Source organism: Chiroxiphia lanceolata (assembly GCF_009829145.1).
Source record: "Chiroxiphia lanceolata isolate bChiLan1 chromosome W unlocalized genomic scaffold, bChiLan1.pri scaffold_40_arrow_ctg1, whole genome shotgun sequence".
In the NCBI taxonomy this organism is placed as follows: Eukaryota; Metazoa; Chordata; class Aves; order Passeriformes; family Pipridae; genus Chiroxiphia; species Chiroxiphia lanceolata.
In genome coordinates, this window is record NW_022476499.1 from 810,633 (window position 1) to 835,296 (window position 24,664).

Below are 24,664 nucleotides of genomic sequence, written 5' to 3' on the forward strand. Positions count from 1 at the left end.
TGGAACCAAGGGAGCCCTGAGATATTTCTGAACCTCCCAGAATCCAGGGACCATTGTGGCCCTGCAGAACCTCCTGCATTCAAGTGGTCCTTGTGAAACTGCAGGATCTCCTGGAACCCAAGGATTCCTGGAACACTGCAGAGCTCATGGAACCAAGGGGTCACTGTCCCACTGCACCTACTTCTGAAGCACAAGGGACCCTGGAACAATGGGAAATCTCCTGGAATCCAAAGGGCATTTGGGGACTGCAGGGCTGCATGGAACTAAAGGAACCTTTGGAGACTGTGGAATCAAGGGGCCACTGGGACATGTGGGGCCTCCTGGAAGCAAAGGAACCCTGAGAATTTTTATGGGAACAAGTTAAGGCAGCAGCACCTGCATTCAGTTAATCAGGATCAACAAGGAGTGTTTTGGCCTTGACTGGTGTTTTCCATCCAGAGAGTGCTGTTTGCCAAAGTGGAAACCACAGGCTGCATGGTAGCCTGTGTTTTTCTCTGGTGGCTGAACACAGCCAGCACATGAGGGGAGGGGAAGGTGTGGGGTCAGGGCACTGCTTTGGGGCCATGCTGGGAATTCCAGTGGACTAAAAGACAAAGCCCAGGCGCTGTTTCCAAAGGAACTCCAATGAAAGGGGGACGCCGGAAAGATGGGTGGAGAAGTCCCAAAATGGAACTCTGTGTGTGCAGCCTCATTTTCTCCTTCAGCACCCACAGGAGAGGAGGCAAAAACTGGGGGTTGGGACCCTTAAACTGTTTGGGGGGAAATGGGGATTTAGGGGAAAATGGGAAAGTGGAAGGAACAGGGAGAAGGGTGGAAAAGGGGGGTGGTCTGGCAGGTCCGACGGTCCCATGAGGGTCTTTGGGCACAGGGGGGTTGGCAAAGGGGGGTGGCCCCCCGGAGCTCCCAACTTACTGTGGGGTGCTGGGGGCTGCTGGATCCAATCCCAGCCTTGGATTATGCCAGCAGTTGCAATTTAGAGGAATTACAGAGGTGTGACTGAACCACTTTTGTCCCCCAGGTTTTAATGATGGCAAATAAAATCTATTGATAGAAATGAATTATTTAGGGATACAAATGATCAGACAAAAGATCTTCATCAGAATTATTTCCTGTACAATAGAAACACTAAAACTACCAGGAGTACAGGATAAGATAGGACAGTGCTCTACACTAAAGCAATTGTTGAAGCAATTCTACTAAAGTTGGCACAAAAGCAATAATTCTTAATTAGAGATGGATGGAATTCCCCCAGACCAACGCTTGGGGGGAGATCTCTGCTCTCAACCTCCAGGAGTGACCTTGGGGGTCCCCAGTCAAGGCAGGAATCTCCACACACCCCCCACAAAGGGTTCTGTTGGAAGAACCTGCCCTTGGGAAAGGGGACTGGCCCTTTGTGGTAGAAAGGGATGGACTGACAGTCACTGGACTCCAGGAGTTGCCTCCCCATCAGGGGGTTCATTCAGGGTGGAGGCAGCGGCCGAAGTTCTTCCTGCAGTCGGGGCACTCAAAGGGCTTCTCTTACTGGTGGGTCCATTGGTGTTGGGTCAAGCCGGAGCTCTCGGTGAAGTTAGGGCCTCTCCCCAGTGTGGATGCGCTGGTGTTTGCGGAGGTTGGAGCTCACCTTGAAGCTCTTCCCACATTCCCCACATGTGTAGGGCTGTTCCCCAGTGTGGATGCGCTGATGAGTGAGGAGGTCAGAGCTGTCCCTGAAGGTCTTCCCACATTCCCCACACGAATAGGGCCGTTCCCCCGTGTGGATCTGCTGGTGGTTGCGGAGATTGCTGCTGTACCTGAAGCTCATCCCACATTCCCCACACCTGTAGGGCCGTTCTCCAGTGTGGATGCGCTGATGCTTGAGGAGGTAGGAGCTGTCCCTGAAGCTTTTCCCACATTCCCCACATGGGTAGGGCCGTTCCCCAGTGTGGATGTGCTGGTGGATGAGGAGTTTGGTGCTCTTCTTGAAGCTCTTCCCACACTCCAAGCACCTGAAGGGCTTCTCTCTGCTGGGAGGCTGCTCAGGGACCACCAGGTCACAGCTCCGCCTCAAGCTCCGGCCGCCTTCCCGGCACAGGCTGGCTCTTTCCTCCTCAGAGCACCCTGGGCTGGCTTTGCAGCCCCTCCTGCGGGGGGATCTCCGGCCCTTTTCCTCCCCGCTGCCTTCCTGCGCCGTGGAGCCCTTCAAAACAGCCTCTCCCACCAGGCTCTGCCGGGGGGATTTGTCCTCCAGGCTCTCCGTCCTCAGCTTGGGACCTGGGGCAGGAAGCAAGAAGGACAGAGAGGGGATTTGCCTCCAGCCCAGAGGGAAGGCCAAGGACATCCCCCCAACTCCGGCCCTGGCAGGACGACGGTGGTGGCAGCGGGGTTCTCCTGCAGCCGGGGCCATGCTCGGCTGACAGAGCCAGCACAAGACCAGGACAAAGGGTCACTGACTTCCTCCTCACCTGCCTGGGGGACCCGCGGCATCTTCCTCTTCCTCGCAGCCTCCTCCTCCATTCGCCCAAGCTTTGGGAAGGAGAAATCCTGATGGGGGGAAAACAAGGGCTGAGCGTGTTGGCTTGGGGGTTCCTCCTGCCCAAGTCCATCTCTAGAACTCACTGGGCATCCTGTGTCCATAAAAACCTCCAAAACACCAAGATTCAGCCCAGAAAAACCCAAACCATCGAGATTCAGGAAAAAAAACCCTCAGAAATACCAAGAAGACCCTTGCCCTCTCAAACTGCAAAAAGTTGAGATTCAGCTAAAAATACTCCAAAATATGAAGATTCAGCCCAAAAAAAAGGTGATGGGGACTGAATTTAACCCTCCAGCAGGAAAATTGTTTGATTTCAAGCTCGTCTTCAAGGGGCACCCTGTGATTGGAGCCTGGGCTCTAATTAACCTCTCCTGTGCTGCCAAACAACAGGAGCTGTATGGCCAAGGGACAAACTCTGTGATCCCTGTCAGTGTCCATGGTCCCTGTCAGTGACCTTCAGGGAAATTGGGAGGAGGAAATGAAGAAACTGGTTTGGAACTAAAGCCACGTTAAAGTGGGAAAAACCTCCTTCCATGGAAATAAAACTTAAGACAGTTTTTCCTGGGCTGAAGGAGCTCATTCAGGGATGAAGGACTGGGACTTCTGTGGACACTTGTGCTGGTTTCTTTGGACACTTGTGTTCCTTCAGAGAGCCCCTGGAAACACTCTGCTGTTCACTCCCAGTGCCACCAGTGCCTGGGTCCTGTCTGCAGCAGCAGATTGCAGTGGGAGGGGAGAAATGCTTTTCTGAGCCTCTGGGCTGGACACAGGCACAGCCTGACCCTGAACCCAAGGGAAACAAAGACAAATTCCAGGCTTTAGCTGGAGCAAGGTGGGGGGGAGTCCTGAGGGCAGCACTACACCAGATTGTTTTGTGTGTGTGTGTGAGACAGGCAGAAGTACAAATGCCTGCACAGCCCAGAGCAGCCAGTGTGGGGCTGTGCTTGCTGCTGCAGAGACCCCCAGGGAACAAACCCAGGCAATAGTTTGGGTTTATTCCTTGCTCTGTGTCAATGGAATAGAATGTTCCACAGGAGCTCTGTCCCCCTCTGTGGCACCGGGTGGCTCGAAGCTGAAGAGAGGGGGGGTCAAGTGCAACGTCCCTTCTGAAGTGTGTCCCTAAGGAGGACATTTGCCTTATTATTACTTATTACTTGTAATATCTTCTAGATATATCATACAATAGCTAAGGATGGATTCTATAAAATATGTGCCATATATATGATACAGAATATATCTGATTATTGCTTTACCTGCCTGTCCAGACAGATCTTGTGTATGCACAGAGATTGTATTTGAGGGATATATTCCTCTCAATACCCTGTTGGCTCCACTCCCAATGCCAGCAAATTCCTGAAGCTCCCCCTCCTGTGCCCTGCAGGTTTTGGCGGATTTGCAAGAGTAGGGGAATCATTTCCTGCAGCCCCTTTGCACTGTAGGAAATGGGAGCACTGTGCACATCCTGCTGCCTCCAGATTCCATTCTGGGTGTGGGAAGGACCCTGGGGAGCAAAGAAATGCCTGGTTGTGCAGGAGCTGGAGATGCTCAAGGGGCAGCAGGACCAAGGCAGGGGCCTGGGGGGCTTTGGGGTGCAGGAGGGTCCTGAGGGAGCTGGGGAGGGGCTTTGGGGATTGGGGGTAAAAACCAGGACAGACCAGTACAGTCCAGTACCTCCTCACTGCTCCCCAGATCTCTCCTGGAGCTGGGCCACGTTGTTGTGGGATACCTGAGCCCCCCCCCGTGCCCTCCCAGTACAACCCAGTGCCCCCAGAGCAGCCCACTGTGTTCCTGTCCCAGGGTGCCGGGTGATCCCTCTTTGGGGGGGTTGGAAGGTGATTTGGGGGTTTTGGGGGTCTTTGGGTGTATTTGGGGGAGTTAAAACAGGGTTTGGGGGCATTGGGGCATCAAAGGGATCTGTGGGGGAAGGGGATTAAAGGGAAAATGGAGGTTAGAGGAGATTTGGGGGGAGTTAAAGGGGTCTGGGGGGGAGAGAAGGGGCTGCACCACGAGCAGGTGAGTCCTGAGACCCCCCTGGTGTCCCCAACACCCTCTTGGTGTCCCCAGTTCCCCCCTTGACACCCTGAGACCTCCCTGGTGTCTCAAATGTCCCCAGGGCCTCTCCATAGCTCCAATTCCCCCCTTGGCACCCACAATTCCACTGTCCCCAAACCCCTCCTCACTGTCCCCACTGTCCCCAAACCCCATTCCTGATGTCCCCAACCCTCCATCTCATCCCAGGAGCCCCCCCTGGACCCTCTGACCACAAAAACGCACCCCCCCCCCCCCTCACAGAAAGGCCAAGGGCATCTGGGGACACACTGGGGACAGCTGGGGGTCTTTGCAGGGCACTGGGTCATTACTGGGGGATACTGGGACACACTGGGGGGAACCAGGGAGCACTGGGAGGGATTGGGGGGGAACTGGGGCACATTGTGGGGCACTGGCAGAGAACTGGGGAGTTACTGGGGGATTACCAGGACACACTGGGGGACACTGGGAGGTTACTGGGCCATACTGGGGGGCAATGGGAGGTCACTGGGACACACTGGCTGGTCACTGAGGAGGTCACTGGGAAGTCACTGGGATATACTGGGGGCACTGGGATCCCCTTACCCAGATGTGGTACATCTCCCCTCCCAGATTTTGGGGGGCATCCCTAGGACCCCTCCCCTGGGGGCTGGGGGACCCCCTGAACCCCACTGCTGGGCTTTAGGGGACTCCATAAAATCCCCTCAAAACCCTTGAAATCCACCCCTCGACCCGTCAAAACCTCCTCAAGGTCCCCTCAAATCCCCTCAAAGACCTCATCCCTCCCCAGCACCCCCTAAACCCTCTCAGTGACCCACAAAACCCACCTGAGACTCCCCAAGCCCATTCAGGGACCCCCCCAATCCCCCTCATGGACCCTCAAAACTGTCCTTAAACCCCCTAGAGACTCCAAAACTGCCTAAAAGGTCCCCGCAAAGACCCTCCAGGAACCCCAAACCTCCTCAGAGACCCTCAAAGCCCACCTGGGACCCCCCAAATCTCCTCAGAAACCAAACCGCCCTCAGAGACCCCCAAACCCCTTCAGGGACCTTTAACTTTCCCCTTGCGTCCCCTCAGGACACTGAACCGCCTCAGGGACCCCTAAAAACGTCCCCGTGTAATGGCTGATGAAGGCAAAATACATAATGTGTTGATCAAAATAAGTTATGATAATAAAGGTTGCAATAATGTGGTTAACACTTTGTTCAGGTTGTAAAATGTCAAGTTGCAAACTGTCAAACCGCAAGGTTGTGTTACCATAGCAAGTAATATCCTGTTATGCTAAGCATATGCTTTAACGGAAGCCACAAGGTTAAGTTACCATAGCAAGTTATATCCTATTATGCTAAGCATATGCTTTAAGTGCACTTACAAGGAAAAGAAAGCATGAAGCTATGTGCTAAGAACTAAGGAGGTCGGTGTGGAGACCAGAGGAAGGACCAGCCGCCTTCAACCAGGAGTTAGGACACGGCGAGTACTGAGGACTATTGGCTAATCGGACTGTTGGCTGGCCCCTGGCAACAGGATGAGTAACACGCAGCACGAACCAATGATAAGACGGAGAGAGAGACTAAGGCAAGGGGATTGCAGTGTGTATAAAAGGACGAGCTTGTGGCTTTTTGAACTTGCGGACCGTTGGCAGAGCAAGAGTCTCTCCGGCCGCCCAGCGCTGTTTTGCTCATTTGCCTTCAATAAATTTTGGAATTTTATACTTTAAAAATTATTTGTGGTCTCTTTGACTATAACACCCGGGACCCCCGAACTCCTCCGTTAAACCCTCCCGAGCCCTCCAACCCACAGCCGCGCTCCCCGCAGCCCCCGAGGGTATCCCCAGAGCCCCGCTCTCCCGCCTCCCCGCCAGACTCACAACGACAAACAGGTCCCGCCGCCATCACGGATTCCCGGCAGACAACATGGCGCCCGCTCTGCGCGTGCACCGCCTGGACTGACCCGCGCCGCAGCCAATCAGCGCGCGGCCACGGCCCCCGTCCGCCCCCGCCCCGCGCGGTGCATTGTGGGAGTGGAAGTCCTTGCGGCGGAACAGGATCGACCTTTTTGGGGTTTAGTTTTTCTGTCTTCTTTTATTTTCTCCTTCTTATTTCTTTCTTTTCTTTCTTTTTTCTTTCTTCTTTATTTATTCCCCTTTTTTCTTTTTCCTTTCTATTTTTCTTTTTTTTTCCTCTTTTTTCTTTGGTTTTTTTGTTGTTGTTTTTTTGGGGGGGGGTTTCCTCATTTCTTCCTGTTTTTTCTTTTTTTTTTTTTTTCTCTAAAGTCTAGACAACTTTAGGAATAAATTTAAAAGCAAACACAGTGCTATAAATGTAGGATGTAAATGTAAGGAACTAGTAATGAAATCTCTGGCAGGACTTCATTCATACTGTGCTCACTAATACTTACCATATCATAAAAATTGGGTTTCTTAAAAATGTGGTGAGAAGGAGAGTTGATCCTAGGAATAAAAGTTATCAGCTGTGAAGACAAGAACAGAAAAGCCCTCCTTCTGAAACAGTCACAGAAAAGGCAAATAACAGAGACACAAATATGAAGTGATGAAAGGCAGTTCACACAAAGAAACGTTTTAGATCTATGCAGAAGAATTACAAGCATTGCCCCATTTTGACTAATTCTTCCTTACTTTATTTGCTATGATAAATAGCACAACTGTCTGCTTAAAACTGGGAGAATTTTACTGATTAATACACTATAGACCACTGAGAGTTTGTGTGCCAGTTCTGCTTCTCACTTGCTCAGTAAAGCTGAGCAGAACTTCTGATTAGACAGAAATGCCAAGTGGCTGCAGACTGGGCTAGAAGGGAGCAAATCACCCTGAAAAACAAAGTCCCAGTGCTCCCTGTGAGTGCAGAAGAGCAGGGACGGTGTCAGGAAAGACATCTCCTGAGAGGAACACAAACTGAACTCAAGTCTATTTTCCTTTTGTCTTCTATCAAAGTTATTTGGGAGACAGTTGTGACAGTTTTTCTCTAAAATGAAGGTAGAAGGCCAAATCTTGATTTCCTTGACTTTGGCATTATTGATGTATTTGGATACTTTTTCATTCCTTCACTTCAATTATATGGCAAGACAGCAGAGAACTCTGGAAAAAGGTTTCTTTAACATAAGTTGAAAATTCAGAGGTTATTTTTAGTTTGAAAAAAAATTGTACTCTTGGCTTACTTTGCATAAAGGTCATATTCACTCATCTGATGACAGTAAAAAAGCCAACAAACAACATCAGAAATCTCAGACATGAAGGTATGTTTGGCAAGTAGCATTACTATAGAAAAGAATAAATTGCTATATCTTACCTTCCTCCTTTTCTCTCTTCATTCTCAGTGGCCTTTGTGTCTCATTGTCTCAGAATTTTGCAGGTATTTCTATTTTCCCCATCTTACAGCAAAAGGATATCCTCTTTTACATGGTAGCCAAGCTAATGTTTGGTTGGAAACAAGCTATAGGAAGGAAAAATATTTTAATTATGCAAAGGGTTTCCAGAATTCAGATATAAAATTTCAAATTTTTAAAACTCAATTTCAGATTTTTTTTCAAAACTACAGAGAAAAATCCCACAGAGTAATTTTTAACTGTAAATGGAACCAGCAATAAAGCAAAAGCACTTTTATGGCTATCATGTTTAAGAAAGATTATCTCTGGTTTTGTCCCCAGCTAAAGATGGGAACAAAGCAGTGATTTGACTCCCTCTACATTTCAGCCTCAGCAAGATCTTAAAAGAACCTTCATTTTCCCCCACTTCAGTTTTTCTTTTTTTTTCCTAATATGGAAAGGTGATGAAAATGTAACAGGGTGAATTTTGCTGGAGGAACACAGAGTTCATTGCAAGCAGAGGAACTTCAAAGCTTCCTCAGCTGTGCAAAGCGACTCAAACCTTCCAACCCTGTCCCTTCACTCAAGTGCTTTATGATGACCAGGCTAACTTCCATAATCCAGATGCTTCAACTGCAGAAAATACAGAATGACATGACAACAAAACCCCAACCAACCAACAAACAACTCACAGACATTTGCCTTCGCTGACAGTTAATGAAAATGCCATTTTATTCTGAAAACTGTAGGGGCAGGAGTTGTCAAAAATAAAAAATATTAAAAAGTGAGCTTTTTAGAAAAGCAGTGCAAATCACAAGTAACATAAAAATGGATCCAATTCCTACTGCTTACATATATCTGGGAAATGGTTCTAAAGAGAAAATTCACAGTGTGATTTTTCGGATGTCTTCTGTAGGTTTTCACCAGGAATTTCAATGTCATTTTATTGTAGAGTTCCTTCAACAGAAGAACCTAACTTGTCACATAAATAATAAATTCCAGTACTGAGAAGTCCAGTTGATTTACACAGAATGAAAAGAAAAACCAAAACAAAAAAAACCCCAAGCATGAATACCCTTGAGATTATATAAAAATGGCATACTTCACCTAAATTGTGTCCTTTTCTGGGTAAAATTGAAATTGGTCTCAAATAGGTTAATGTGATTGTGGGTAGTAATTTTAAGTAATAATCTACAGCTAGATTTCACATGACCCATTTCCCCCAATTTTATATATTCTTCTTTTTTTTAGAAGTATAAGCAAGCTGTAGTTTTGCAGCAGGAAATCTCCTCTACCACAGAGTTCTTCCCAGAGATCTTAAGCACAGCCTGGATCTCATGCTAAGGCTGAGGTTTTGGAAAGACCTGGAGTGAGACCTCTACAATGAGGTGAATTCCCTGCTCACAGATGATCAATCAGCTCTTCCAAGCTGTTGTGCAGTTTTCCCTTTCTCACCTGGCTCTCCCCAAGCAAGCAAAAACATCCATGTTCTCCCAGGCAACTCCAACTGCTGTTTGGATCTTCATGTCCCAACTGTCTCGTGCAGCTCCAGAAGACAGAAAGCAACCCCAAAGCTGATCAATGCAGGTGCCACATGTCTGCAGCATGGAAAGGGCCCAGCTGGAGCTGGGGGAGATCTGCCCAGCCCCAAAGCACAGGGGGTGGAGGCAAAGGGAAGGAAGGAATCAGAAGAGAAGGACAGAGTTGGAGTGTCACTGCCTGCTGGGAAAACTCCACAGTTTGATGAGCAGGGACTTCCATTAAGGGTTAATTTAAAGCAACCTTGAGGTGGCCCTTTATGATGTGTGGGGTCAGGCTGAGCCCCAGCTGGCTGCAATTTAGGAAAGGGAGCAGCAAAGAGGGCACCTCTGTGCCTCCCACTGCCAGAGTCTGAAGGCACAACTGTTCAGGAAGGAGACACTTCTCTCATCTCTTACCACAACACCCCCCCAAAACCAAGAACAGACACAGGGTGAGCTCACTGAAAGATGTGCTGAACAGCCTGGGAGAGGGGAAGAAAAGAAGAAAGTAGCACTAATGAAAATGACAATCAGTTCAATACTGCAGAGCTTAGGGAAGAATTCTGGTTTCATTAGAACAACTCCCAATTTTCCACACAAGCACTTTTGCAATCCTACCCTTATATCCCCATGAAATCATCTTTCTGGACAAAAGGAACTGGAATGGACAATGCACAGCTTGCCACTGACACTATTTAATTAGCTGGGTCACTGATGAGAGATGTAGGAGAGCTCTTTCCTCCTCAATGCTCTATCCTGCTGTCTCCTTAAACTGCCTCTGGCTGGAAAAGAAATGGTCGTAATTTTTCATTTAAGAACTTTGTTTAAAACATTTCCTGCTCTTCATCAAAATCATAGATTATACTACTTTGAAGTTAGATATCATGCAAATGTTTGAGAATTTGGAATATTTTTAAATGTGTTTTTTTTCACAATAAGCTTTTTTTAAAAAACTACTTTTAATTTTTCTTTTCATTTTTAAATGCACATGAAGTGACATAAGAGAATGTAAGAGAAGAAAAATGAAAAAGAAACAGAAGACATGGAACAGAAAGAATCCCATTGGAAAAGAATCCTGCTGGAAAGAAGCAAAGAAGCAAAGAAGAGAAAAAGAAGAGAGGGACAAAGAAAAGAGAGAAAGAAGAGAGAGAGAGACAAAGAAAAGAGAGAAAGAAGAGAGAGAAAAGAGAGAGAAAAAAAGGAGGAGAAGGAGAAGAGAGAATAACAACTGATGTATCCAAAGGACTGAAATGTGATGTAAAGGAAATCTATCAAAAAAAGTTTTATTATGTGACTCTCAATGCAATACTAAGTAAAATGGAAAAACAAATCTGTCTCACAGGGAAAAATCTCCTATATCCAGGTTTGATCTTTTCTCCTAATTAATTCTGACCTAACATCAGTTTGCTGTGTTTGTTCATTCCTCTAAGGAGGCCTCTTGGCTTCAGTGATTCACTAGCATGAACAAATTCTTTCAGATGCAAATATAAGTTGTATGATAGGATTCCTACTTGTTTGCATGATTAGATAAGGGATCCTGTGATGGGGTTCAACATCCAGTCCCAGAGGTGTTGCTGCCTAAACTAACAGTGGCTGAGATCCCCTGGCTGCAGGAACCATCTCCTGTAGGGATTGAACCAACAGCAGCAGCTACCAGCTACGGGTCTGTAGGGTCAGTGTTGGCTGCTGGGAACAAGCCCAAGCCATAGGCAGAGGTAATGCACTATTCCATAGGCAGTGCACGATTCCAGAGGCAGAGGCAGTGCACGATTCCAGAGGCAGAGGCAGTGCACGATTCCAGAGGCAGAGGCAGTGCACGATTCCAGAGGCAGAGGCAGTGCACAATTCCAGAGGCAAACAAGCAGACAGAAAAGGACAGGTGCTTAAGAGTCCAAAGCAAAATCTCACATCTTTCACTGCAAATCACAGACAGAGCACATGAGAGCTTAAAGAAGCCCTTCACTGCTCAGGCCGTTCTTTTTTCAGAGTATCTTCCCTTTTCTGTTTCCCACAGGAAATACAAACCAATTCTTTGAGGCTCTGCTCTGAAGATGAGTCAGCACCAAGTTACTGAGTCAGCACCAAGAACCCTCCAGAGACAACTCTGCAATGCAGCACAGAATCAGTAGCCACAACCACCTTTCATCTCTCTTGTTATGACTTGGGAATCCAGTCCTTTTCTGTTCTTTGCAGGTGATGATTGAACCTCACCTTCCTGCTCCCATCTGAGCAGCAGCCTGTCTTCCTCTGCTCTTTGATCAAACAAAACTTCTGTCTAAGTGAATGGCCATGAAAAGGGAATGCAAAAGGGACACACCTACACCAGCTAGAAATGTAAAAGCTTTCTTGACAAAAATAAACCAACAACCAACCAAAACAAAACCACAGAACAAAACACTCACAGTGTTCAGGGTGTATTTGCTCAATTCTCTTATTTCCAATTGTTATGAAGAAAACAGCCAGAGGGGTTTAGAGCCTCACTCACTGTAAATCAGCACATTGGAACTGACTTTCTTACAACTAAAGAACTTGGTGGATTCTGGCTCAATATATTGCCAATGGCTTATATCACTATTATTAATCAAATTTTCTAAGTCTATCCAGTAACTGCCCCTTGTCAGCACTTTCAGCTTCTATTCTAAAACAGGTTCCAAAATGCAGGTGAGTCTCTCTCTATTCTTGGACTAGATCAGCTGTCCCTGATAGAATACACCACCATTCACAGAAAAAAAATGAAGTACATGATACACTTCTCACCTTCACAATATATTAACTATACAACTGTTTTCATTCTCTAGTTCTTAAAGTTAACCATGTGACAAATTAGAAGCCAAAAAGAACAATTTTGGTAGTGAGAACTACTAATGCAAACATATTCTTCTGAACTTCCAATTCTCAGTTGAGACAACAAATCACATTTTGTTCAACAGAGTGTTTGTGGAATTGTTCCATGCACAGAAAAAGCACTTTTTCACACTCACCTCCTGGAGGCCTGACAATTGTTACAGCATCACTTATCAAGCTGCCCTGGCTGTTGGATGCATTCACTTGCACTGTGGAGTTAGAAAATGGAATTAGGCCTTTAATGGTACCCATCCATTGAATTTCCTGCTGCTGCAGAACATCTGAGTATCATTTACCACAGAATAATGAGCATTATCTGTTAGGAAAAAACAAGAAAGGGGGAGAAGAACAAATGTTAGACCTTGTGTCTGCTACAATTCACTGTCTTTAGGAACTAAGTCTTACTCCTACTCAAAAGAAGACTTGCTATTTATACCAATAACACACACACAAACATACACGAAATTTTGGCTATTGGGGAGAAAAAATATTATTCATCATTTCTCCTGCTTTTGGCAACACTTTATGGTACTTGTAAATCTTGGAAAATAAACCAACCAATCCATGAAGCAAGCATGCAGATGCAGAGCTGACTGCTCTATACTGCAAACAGGAGCCAGCTCTCAGAAATTACTGATCTTCTAGAAAAGTTGTGGGATAACTTCAAATTCCAAACATTAGTGTTCATTCTTGTGCCTATGATACACTGGTAACAATTTCTGAATTCACCAGAAAAATGCTCACCTTAGGAGTTTATAAGCTAACTCATTGCACAGAGCAGAAAAAGTCACTTGCAGTAACACCTGCTTTCCAGCATGGCCTGCAGTCCCCTCACAGATAAAGGATTGGAAGCATTCAGCTGATCAGCTGAAACCATCAGAGGACACCACAGCAACCTCCATGTCCTCTGCAAACCTTTTAAGATCTCACACATAAGATCAGACAATATTCTGCCTTACAAAAATAAAGAAACCCTTTCCAAAATACCTACTAAGACTAGAAAATAATAAAAAAAAATTGCATGTCAGGTCACAATTTTTTTCAAATCAATGAAGAGTTCACTCACATATCTGAGAGCAAAGCTGAGCTCATTTAAAGATTATCCTGTATTTTGAACATATAAAGCACTCTATAAATGATTAATATTATTACTTCTGTTCATCATCCCATGGAAAGCTCTCACAGTGAATCAAAGGAAATTCTCTGTTTCAAACAACAGCAGAATCACACAAGTCTAAGATCATAGGTATGAGAATGAGATTAAACAGTATATAACTATTAAAATATTGTAAGTGAAGGCAGGCATTGTCACAGGCAGCAGATTGAACATTCACATCTGAGCCCTCTACAAAACCTAGATAAGATGGAATTACAAAAACCCTAGAAAATCAACATTTTAATTAATTTTTGAAGGGAAACTCCTTGGATTTACACATTTTCATTCAAGTTTTAAATGAGCTGTTAAAACTGAAGTGCTATTAAATCTGAAAACAGTTTTCCAATCTCCCATATTTCCAGAATGTGCTCTAACACATGTGTGTGTAGTACATTTCAGTCCTGCTCACAGGACATTTTACCACAGATGAGTGATCTGGATTTTCTCCTGATTTGGGGAATTCCTGCAAACAATCTCTGATTTACTTACAGTGCAAGTCCACACAATTCCATGATTTTGGTGTTCACAGAGTGGCACAAAGGGGGTTTGTAGTGATTCTTCTGGTAACAGATGACAAACTTATTTTCTGAGGTTTTGTGGAGGGGGGGCAGTTTTGTAAAACTCTTTGTAAACCTGCCTTGTAGCCCAGTTCCTTATTGCTCCAATTCTCCCTGGATGACCCCGTGCCACAGCACCAGAGCACCCGGACAGACTCCAGCAGGGTGAAGCTGGGATGGTTTCATGGAGCCTGATGGATTCACTTTGGATTTCACTGAAGTTTACACAAGCCCCAGAGCCCGTTTTAGATACAACAATGAAGGCAAAACTTCTTATCCTGCCAGAAGAACAACCACGTTTCACACATTCCACACACAGAATCCCGCAGGAACAAAGTTATTTTGTCTGACATCACTCTCATGGACCCAGGCTGCTCAACCAGCACCACAAAAATGCATCCACAGTCCTTGAACTCAGCTCTTCAACTGTACCTCAAACCCTCCTTCTGCACCTTTGTGAAACTGTCCCTGGGGGTGAGTTGGGAGCAGATACAACCCAACAAAGCACATTTCTCCTGTCATCTCTCACAGTTTCTCCAGTGTCTGCCACTGAGTACTTGTGACCATCACACAACAACCTGTGACTGTCATATGATTCTATGATTTTATTAACAATAAAGTCACTAGAAATGGCCAACTGTATACATGACATATACAGTCTTAAGGTTCTAGTGCCATGAAACACTTAAGGACTCAGCTGGCGGTGGGAAAAAGATGCATTTTTTAAACATTTCCCCTCCAATGTGTAGGAAAGTTTAAAAATTAGTGTTGACAGATTGGCACATAGCAGAGATTCAAACTTTAAGCATAAAAGTGGGCTGCCTAGTAGCAATTTATATGCCAAATTCATGAGAACATTAAACTTTTTCTATCTACAGTACAGTTTTAACATGTTAATATTTTTATTTTCATCCACCTGAACCTGGAAGGAAAACATGTGTTTCCTCTGCTGATATTTTATTCCATTATTAATCTTACTTCCAATGGCTAACTATACTATATTTTAAAAAGACAGTTTTGAGTAACAGAATATGAATTAAAAGGATAACACTCTATTCCAAGTTGCCTGGATAACAACATTACTATACAGTAATTATACAATTACTTGTAACATTAAATTCTAGTTATAGGAGAGTGATTACTCAGCAATTATAAGACATATACAATTACTCAATAATTAGGAGAAGTATTTAATTACATCAGCATTTGATTCAGGTCAAAAATAAACTTGCAAATTTACAATGAGATTGACAACACAGCAGCTCAACATTTTTCATTGCTTCTAATAAAAAGCCAAGGAGGACTTGCAAGTTTCCTAACCCGAATTTCACACAGACCAAAGTTGTTTTTATCCCTCTTCCCAGCCAAGCAACTTACTGCTGCTGGCAAGGAAAATGTTAGAAGGACATTTTTAAAATGCAGGTCTTGCTGGGGCTGACTTGCAATTTGCAGCTTTGCCACTTCTCACTGCTTCCCCTCAGCTTTCAGTGGGCTGGAAAACGCAGACCCAGAGGTTCAGCCTGACAGACAGTGACACAGTGATAACCCTGTCCCATCATTCCATGCCATTCTCTTTTTCCATTTTTCATGGGTGTTTTTCTCTCCATCCTGCTCACAGGTCCTACTGTAGCCTACCAGCAAGTCTGCTGCAGATTTGAACAGCAGGTGCCTCAGGTACCAGGACAGTCCTAAAAGACATTGTTTCCTTCAGACAAGTGGTTTGTACCAGAGCACCTCCTTGTTCCTGCACTCGGCCTTGTCATTGCTGCCAGGAACAGACACCAGCACTCCAACAAGCAAGGTCTCTGCACAACACAGGAACAACCAAAAGAGGCAGAAAACAAACTCCTAGATCTGGTTCACCGTGTCCTTCAACACTTAAGCCATTGCAAACGACTGTGCCAAAAGCTGAATTGGAAGGGGAGGAGGCTCAGAGCCACCATCTCCTGTAAGCTGTAAAAAAAGACTGAACCATTTGCAGACGTGAAGGGCTTCCCGAAGCTCCTTCATCTTTCCATAGTTTTGCATAGTGATGGTTTTGTTCTTTTCCTGAGCCTTCCTGCTCAGCTCTCCACAGCTCCCTCAAAGTATCTGAGGGCCTTCTTTCCCTGAGCCTGCTATTTGAGAAAAACCTCAGAAAAACTCTTCCAGTTTTTCATAATTTATACTGAAATCAAAGTATCTCAGTTTTTCAGGAAAAGATCCAAATGAAGAAATTAGGGCTAAAGAATATCCATATACATACTTAAAAATTATGTCTACTTGAAACAAAGAAATAAAACATGCTTACATTAAAAAGACACACAGATATATATTCCATTCAAAACCACTGTTTAAAAGTCCGAAGCTGCAAACAGCACTCTGGCTGGTGAGTAGCTGTGTTTGAAGGTTCACTGTGTTTTTGGGCGGATACTTTGCAGGGGGCTCCCAAGCAGATGTGCATTCCTGCCACTAAGCACCCCTGTAAAGAGGTGAATTAAGCTCCCAGGGGTCAGTGGGGCGTTAATTACCGCTGTCCTGGGTCACTCCGCTGTCCTGGGTCACCTGAAAGGTGCCAGCCAAGAACTGCTCCTTCCAAAGTGTCCGCAGGGAAAAGCAGGAGCGGAGGGATCCCGCCAAGTGCCACCCGCCGCCCCCCCGGGCAGGGCGGTCACACCGCGCCCGCCGCAGCCACCGCGCCGAGGCCGCTCCCGGCGTGGCCCCAGCGCGGCGCGGGCTCCCTCCCGCGGCTGAGGCACCCGGCACAGTTTGGGGCAGGCGGCGTGCGGCGCTGGGCTGGGGGCGGGGAGCGGTCCCTGCTCTTCCTGGCGGTGCAGGGAGAGCGGCTCCGGCGGGCAGAGTTCTCCCCAGTCCGTGTGCGCCCGGCGACAAACCCTCCGTGCGCCCCGCGGGGAACAGCAAAGTTCCCGGGGCCGACCCCGCGCACTCGGCACGGGCGGGGAACAAAGGTTGGCCGGGCCCTGATCGAGGGCTCAAAGCCCCGCCCCAAGCTCATGAATATGCAGCAGGGCGGGACATTTGCATCCCCCGGGAGAGCCCATTGGTGGGGCGGTGGCCAATCAGGCGCCGGGGGCAGAGGGTGGGGGCGGGGCAGCGGCCTGAGGCGGCGGCGGCGGCAGCCGGGGCAGAGCCCGGGCCGTGCCCGCGCCGCCGGACGGGGCTGTGGGGGCTGCCCGCGCTCCCTCCCTCCCTGTCCCTCCCTGCTCGCCTTCCCGCCCGGCCCCAACCTCGGCGGGTCCCTGGGCAGGCTCCCGGGGAAGGATTGCCCGCCAAGGTGGAGGATCGAAGTTTGCGCCGCCGCCGCCGGTCGCGGAGTTTGGCCGGGGCGGCAGCCGGGCTCGGCTCCCGGCGCGCTGTCCTGGCCGCCGCTTCCCTCACCTTTGGAACTGCTCGGCGCCGGGGGAAAACAAATGATAATAATAATGCCAAGCGCAGCCTGCCGAAGCCTCCGGGTAACTCAGCTTTTCCTGGTCGTGCGAGTTGCTTTGGGGGGAAAGGGGAGGGGGCGGGCGGGCCGGAATTTGATTATGTATTTATTATATATACATATATATATATACACATATATATATACATATATTATGTATATTATATATAAAACCATAAAAATTATATCATTAACTATTTAAAAATTTAAAGCCTCCTTTTCTACTTAACTAAAAAAAAGAAAAGACATTCCTAACAAAACGAGCGCTCAAATCCATTCCTTAACATCATGGGTGAAACTGGGAGCAAATACAGCTACGTGTATTCCTGTACAGATTAGAGCTGCGTCATAACATATATATATATATATATAATATATACACCATGTGCGAACATTTGGATGTTTAGATGTGTGTATTTAGATATAAGAAAGAGAAATAAAAGCTCCAGAACTGATCCATTCCCTCTGTAAGAGTGCAGGGATTAGAGTGGCCTAACTCAACCTCATTTAGAGCCAGTTCAGAGTTGTTCTTCTCTGTCATACAAAAGGTCCCTGATAAAACGTGTTCCAACACAATGACCATACTCAACTTTAGAGACACTGTTTGCACTGAAACACACTCACAGAACTCCGTGTTGAAATTATCAGTAATTAATTAGGAATGCATTTTTTCTCTCAAAAGCTTCTAGCTTTACTTAAAATTACAACTAAGCTACCATACTTAATTTCCAGGTTCAAGTGTTTCTGCCCCTACCAGCAAAAGCAGATGCAGGCTTTTTCTGACCAAAAAAAAAAAAAAAACCCACAGTGGAAAGACAATTTCTTAGAATGCAGCTCAACTCTTACAAAATCTTTTGTGACTGGAGCCCTAACATGATGCACATGGCAGTCTTTTAGATCAAAACAAATCAGTGCACACCCTCAAAATGCAGTAATACCATTCACAAATGGAAACACAAATGCCCTCTCCAAATCTGTTCCACAGCATTTTACCAAGTAAATACAGCAACAGAACCAAATTCCAAATTATACAGGTTCAATAGACATGTTTGTGTCAACAGCAGAGAGATTCCAGTGTTATGTATTTAACCTTATGTGAAGACTGGACCTGCTTCCTACAAACATGGTATAAATACATTTAAGTTTAGGAATCAGAACCACCACAGCAAAACTACAGCTCAGACTACTGTATAAAAGCAGGTAGTAAAAGCTTCATTACCAGTAGCATTATGCTGTCTGTATTGTTAAATGTGAACTCTGTAATCAAGATGTAGATTGGCTTGTGAGCACTGGATTAAAAAGCTCTGAAATGCAGAGTAAAATTTCAGTACTCTGTAGAAACATCAGGGACAAAAAAAAAATAAATCTGTTTTTAACAAATTTTAAAATGAGAGGTACTAACCCACGGTACTGTATTAGAACATCTTCTTTAAATAACAGTTTGATAAACAGAGGTTTTGGGATCAAATCAGAACTTCAATATGATGTCTTTATGTATAGTTATCTGTATGACTGTATGAACTCAAAATACAGGTCCTACAAACTGATTTACATGTGCACAGGAGCAAAACGTGAAAATGCAAATATGTTGTTTGTAATGAGTATCTCTCCAAGTGTCTATTTATAGATTTATACCCAAAATGTCTCTTTTTCAATAGTTTTTATTCCAAAATGCTTTCAAATCTTGGCATGTGTACATGTTCTCTTATATAAAAATCACCCATAATGAATCCCTATCCATGTGTCATTTGATGTGGTCACTTTTCTGTGTTAAGTTCCCTGGAATACACCCTCCTCAAAATATGACAGTTGATCCATTTGGAAACTCACCCAAGGACAGGTGAGCTTCGTTTCTACTTTTGTTCATTATCTCCTAAGATTTGATATTCAGGGGCTGAAACATGATGGCTGAAACTCCTTCTGTCCTGATCTGTCTCCTCTAAGCTCTCCTTTTCCTGTTCCCGTGGCTTCCACTACCTTGTTAGCTCGTCATCCCCCCTGCTTTACACCCCCAAATAACATGTTTTTCCTCTCCCCCTGTGAGCCATCACTATTTTCTCTCAACCATCTTCCATCCAAGCAAGCAGCTCTTCCCTGCCAGTGCTGCTGCTTGGAGAACCAGAAATCCTGTGCTGTCCTTTGCATGTTGATAAACAAAGCAGTGGCTTCTTCCCCCGGGGACTGAAAGTGTCACCTCCCCCAGACTGGGGCCTGGAATTCCAACCACATTCCTGAACTTGGGTTTCACAGTTACCCATCAGTTTGGGGGAGGGGAAAAGAAAAAAAGTAAAGAGATTACAGCAGCAAGTAAACTGAGGCTAAGTGTACCTTCATTTTCTCAAGCTGTTCTGGAGAAATAAATAAAAATAGTACTATGGGGAAAAGAAAAAGCTCAAGCCAGGTATCAGTTTACTGAATTTTATCCAGGAATACAGAAGAAGAACGTGCCTGCAAACACACATCTGCACTAACTTATCAAACTGTACAGTGCAAAATCTTCCCACAGGGAGTCTGTACAAAAGAGTGGGAATGGAATCAGAGAGGGGAAGGAAAACATTGTCAGCAGTGCCTGTCCCAGTCCAGGGGCATTACTGAGCAGGACCTACATTTCCATGGCTCTCTGTGCAGGGAATTTTTGATGTGTACCAAACAGCACATCTTTAAGCTTCTTCCCACTGAAATACTCGACATTTCAGAAGAGCCAGATTCTTAAAGCACAGCTACCTCAAGGCAAGGGAAGAAGTGAGATTCAGTGGCACATGGCAGAAGCTGCCCAGTGCATTGTGTCAAATGGGTATTTACCCAAAGGAGCAACAAGCTCAAGCCATCAGGTAAAGAGCCAGATGATGAAAGGGTGTTAGCTGCTGAGAATTTCTTTGGGAAGAAGTAGACTGTTAACTTGAGGCAGAAATTTGCAATATACCATGGAACCTTATTCAAAGTCCAGCTGAAAAATACCTTATTGTTCAGAGCGTGAAATAAATACTAAAGTGTTATCAACTATGTGATTTTCTCTTTATTCACACTCACTAATTAAAGAAACATAACTCAGATGTGATCTCACTCTGTGCTCCAGTGAGATTAACATTAGAACAATATTGTCACTGTCTACTGGTCTCTTGTGCTCCTCACTGGCAGGCGCTTGGTGCACCCCTGGATATCCTGCTAATGAGTGAAAAAACTAACGCTTCTAAAGTTCCAGATTTTCCTCAGCTCTTTGGACACAGTTGGACAAACTGGACCAAGTTATTACTTGAAAGCCATCTGCTGGATTTAGCTTTAATTGCTCCTTGTTTTGATCTTAGGGAAAGAGGCTCACACAACGCAATCTCTGAATGCTCCTTTGAACTTACCCGCAGTGTGTTCACAAATACCCCGAACAAGGCTTTTAGCTTCTGCTGCTACCCTCAGTTCCAGCATACAAAAAATGTCTCTGTGAAATAACAGCAATTGCCTTACCATGTTACTGAACTACATTCAATGTATATGGTCTCAAACAAATACTCCATATTTTCTGCTTGTTTTATTTTCAAGGGCATAGGTATGGGTATTTAGATGACTGCCTTCACTGGTACAGGATAGAAACTGTTCACATTGCTATAAATGAATATTATTCTCCTGATGAAACACCTTTTCCAAAGCCTCTGACAAAAAGAAAAGGAAAAAAAACCCCAGACAGAAAAAGGGAGCCACAGGCACATTGCCTGTCACCCACCAAAAAAGGTCTCCTCCATAAAGATAATTCAGGCACACCCTTCAATCTGGATCTCTCACTGTGACCCCAAGCTCTTTTTTTAGTGGAAGTTTCTGTAGGGAAACTGAAGTGCATCACTGTCTCAGAGAGCCAAGGATAAGATGACTGAGGGAATTCAGTTGCTCTCTTTAATTAATACAGGATTATTTCCCTTTCATTTGGTGAAGCTAATAATATGACTGGTGGAATGTCAGTAAAAATTAAATCATAAACTAGTGCAGTAGCAAAGGGAAAATTTACTTTAGTTATGGAGTATTGCCAGCAGAAATCTTGAAAATCTTACACATATTTACACTGATAAAATACCACATGTATTTCATGAGATACTGCAAGCTTTCTACAATCCTTGTGGCATGTATTTACAGAGCAAGAGTTAACATTTTGAGATTATACATTAATAAATGAGTTGCAGTTCTATTGTTTCTTGAATGTTAAGCACCACATCCTAAACGCAGGAACATGTTCAAGGTTCATGTCGTATTTTAGACCTTTTCAGCAGCTGTGATATTATGATAATCACATTTAAAATATTCCTCTAGAAAGAGTAAATTAGCCCTTTTCACTAGAAGGATTATTATGATAGAAAACACATCTGAAAGAGAACAAATTCAGATTTCTTTTTTTGTTTGTTTGTTGGGGGTTTTTTCAGCAATGCAATAAATTGCTGTCCCTAACTGGGATGGCTTTTCTACCCGAGAATTAAAAAGAAAACCCCAAAGGTCACTTTATTCTGCGCTTATATTACTTTTTGGGTTTTCAGGGTTTTTCTGGAGGCCTCACCTATGTAAAAATACCTTCCTTAAAATGCATTTATGCTTTCTGTAAGAACCAAACCATTCCAGCTGACATACCATTCTATCACCAATACTGCAGTGAAATGTAATATCCCACTAGAGCAGAAGGGAAAGAAGAAAACTGAGCATCAGCAGCTACTCCTAAGCAAGATTAGGGGTTTAGCTCCATCTAACTGAGGGATGAGATGTGTCCCTCAGTGGGACTCTTCCCACTCCCCCACCAGCCCTTCTACCCGACTGCAAGCTCAAAGTTCTAAAAACAGAAGAAGCTGGAGCATCAATATTTCCCCGGCGCAAACCCCAATAATCTTTGCTGGGAGCTGACAGGAATTGCTGTTCCACTGCCCTGGGATATCCTGGCTTGAGGTGAGAGCGCAGCCACGCCCAGAGCCCCCAACCACTCTGAGAGCTTTGGTACTGTCTGTTTGTGCATGTCCCTGTGGCAGAGGCTCCCCCGACATCTGCCGTGGAGCTGGTCCAGCTGCTGGACCAAACAAGGCATTGTCCAGCCTGCCTTTCCCCAGCCCTGACCGCCCCAGCCCATCTTCCATCACTCTGCTTCCTTTTTCTGCCCCTGCTCCCCCTCTGCTCCCTTCCCTCTGGCATTTTTATTAGGAATGTTCTTGCTGTTCTTACTGTCCAAGCATGAGCTGATCCCCAGGGGAGCCTGTGTAATTTAACCCCTCAAGCACTAAATTCCTTCCCCTATACCAAGGACACAGGTTTGTTGTTGCCTCCAGCAATATCCCAGGCAGCTGTGGCGGTGTCACATCATCACCCAGCGACTTCATCTACTGCGGCACCAGGGATGGGTGACTGAGGAGATTTACAGAACGTGCTCTCTGCCTGAATACAAAATGGTATCACCTTTACCAGAAAACTCAAGTCACAGGAAACAAAGTGAAACAAATTTTGCCCTCTTAGGGCTCATTGTTTCCATGACTCTGCTTTATCTCATCCACCCCCACGTTACTTGTCCCCCTGGACATCCAGCTATACAATACTTTTTCAACATTTTGGTTCTCCCACCTTTGTTCTTCTCGTGTTCTCTGATTAACAAACAGCCAGTTCATGTTGAACTGCCAAGTAACATAGCCTTGGAAATCTTTTATCCGTGTGATGACTGGAATCATCACTTACATCAGGGTTCTCTCCACATGCTATCTTTGTGTCGTCTGACATTTGATGCATGTTTTTTAAAATAATAGATGAAAGGGATTGCACTTTTTAAAGGTGCAAGGAACACTCAATTCAACCTTCACAGTTGAATAAATAACACTACAATAAATACCCACATCAGAAAAGCATCGATTTTAAGTCCTGAAAACCAGAAAAGGGACTTTCCACATGGGTGTCCTGTCATCCAGAACCTTTAGGGAAGAATTCAATAGAATAGAGAAGTCTATAAGTGTTCTGTCCAAGATCCAGGTGAGATTCTCTCTCTTCTAACATTTCACTGACCTAAGAAGCAAGAATTTGGCACAGAATTAATACCGGAGAAAAATGAGACCAGTGAAACCTCCTGAGCTCAGGAGAACCTGACTGTGCTGGGGAATCAGAGCTTTCCCCCTGGGAAATGAACTGCTCTGAAACAGTGGGAAGAAACCAGGAACAAAGGCTGAGTTCAAATGCTCAAGAGTTAACAAGCCCTTCCTCACCAAAAGGTATTAACTACCCTTAACTCATCTCTAGACATTCATGGAAATAAAATTTAGATGGTTTTTCCTGGGCTGAAGGAGCTCATTCAGGGATGAAGGACTGGGACTTCTGTGGACACTTGTGCTGGTTTCTTTGGACACTTGTGTTCCTTCAGAGAGCCCCTGGAAACACTCTGCTGTTCACTCCCAGTGCCACCAGTGCCTGGGTCCTGTCTGCAGCAGCAGATTGCAGTGGGAGGGGAGAAATGCTTTTCTGAGCCTCTGGGCTGGACACAGGCACAGCCTGACCCTGAACCCAAGGGAAACAAAGACAAATTCCAGGCTTTAGCTGGTGCAAGGTGGGGGGGTTACCTGAGGGCAGCACTACACCAGATTGTTTTGTGTGTGTGTGAGACAGGCAGAAGTACAAATGCCTGCACAGCCCAGAGCAGTCAGTGTGGTGCTGTGATTGCTGCTGCAGACACCTCGAGGGAACAAATCCAGGGAGTAGTTTGGGTTTATTCCTTGCTCTATGTCAGTGGAATAGAATGTTCCATAGGAGCTCTGTCCCCCTCTGTGGCACCAGGTGGCTCGAAGCTGAAAGGGGGGGGGGGGGTCAAGTGCAACGTCCCTTCTGAAGTGTGTCCCTAAGGAGGGCACTTGCCCTATTATTGCTTATTATTTGTAATATCTTACAGATCTATCATACAACACCTAAGGATGGATTCTATAGAATATGTGCCATAGATATTTGGGTTGGGTCTGGCTGAGCTGCAGTTCAGTTCCCCACAGCAGCCCTCCCAGGGCTGTGCTTTGCATTGGCAGCTGGAAGGGGGTTGAGAACACCCCAGTGTTTTGGCCACTGCTGAGCACAGCACCAACACTGGGACATTCCTTCCTTAGCTGAGGGCAAGAGCCTGGCAGGGGACCCAAGTAGGCCAGCTGAGCCCAACTGACCAAAGGGACATTGCAGACCATGGGAGGTCAGCTCAGCTCTAAAAGATGAGGCAGGGAGCAGGAGGAGGGCATTCATTGTCTGATGGCTGCCTGCTGAGGAACCCTCACAGGTACCCAAGCCCTGCTCCTCGGGAGTGGCCGACCATGGCTGCTATGG

General features: G+C 45.6%; 1 protein-coding gene and 1 long non-coding RNA gene across 2 annotated transcripts; both read right to left on the reverse strand.

Moving 5' to 3' along the window:
- Positions 1–1,090: 1,090 nt before the first annotated feature.
- LOC116781341 (zinc finger protein 239-like) lies at positions 1,091–2,515 on the reverse strand. Its single transcript, XM_032677033.1, has 2 exons — positions 2,442–2,515; positions 1,091–2,250 (listed from the first exon to the last, which is right to left on the reverse strand). Exons 1-2 carry the CDS (start codon positions 2,491–2,493, stop codon positions 1,568–1,570), a joined length of 735 nt encoding a protein of 244 aa, XP_032532924.1. The 5' UTR covers positions 2,494–2,515; the 3' UTR covers positions 1,091–1,567.
- Positions 2,516–9,797: 7,282 nt separating this feature from the next.
- LOC116781355 lies at positions 9,798–15,815 on the reverse strand. Its single transcript, XR_004354853.1, has 3 exons — positions 15,574–15,815; positions 12,363–12,541; positions 9,798–9,863 (listed from the first exon to the last, which is right to left on the reverse strand). It is a non-coding gene; the product is annotated as an uncharacterized LOC116781355 (long non-coding RNA).
- Positions 15,816–24,664: the final 8,849 nt, after the last annotated feature.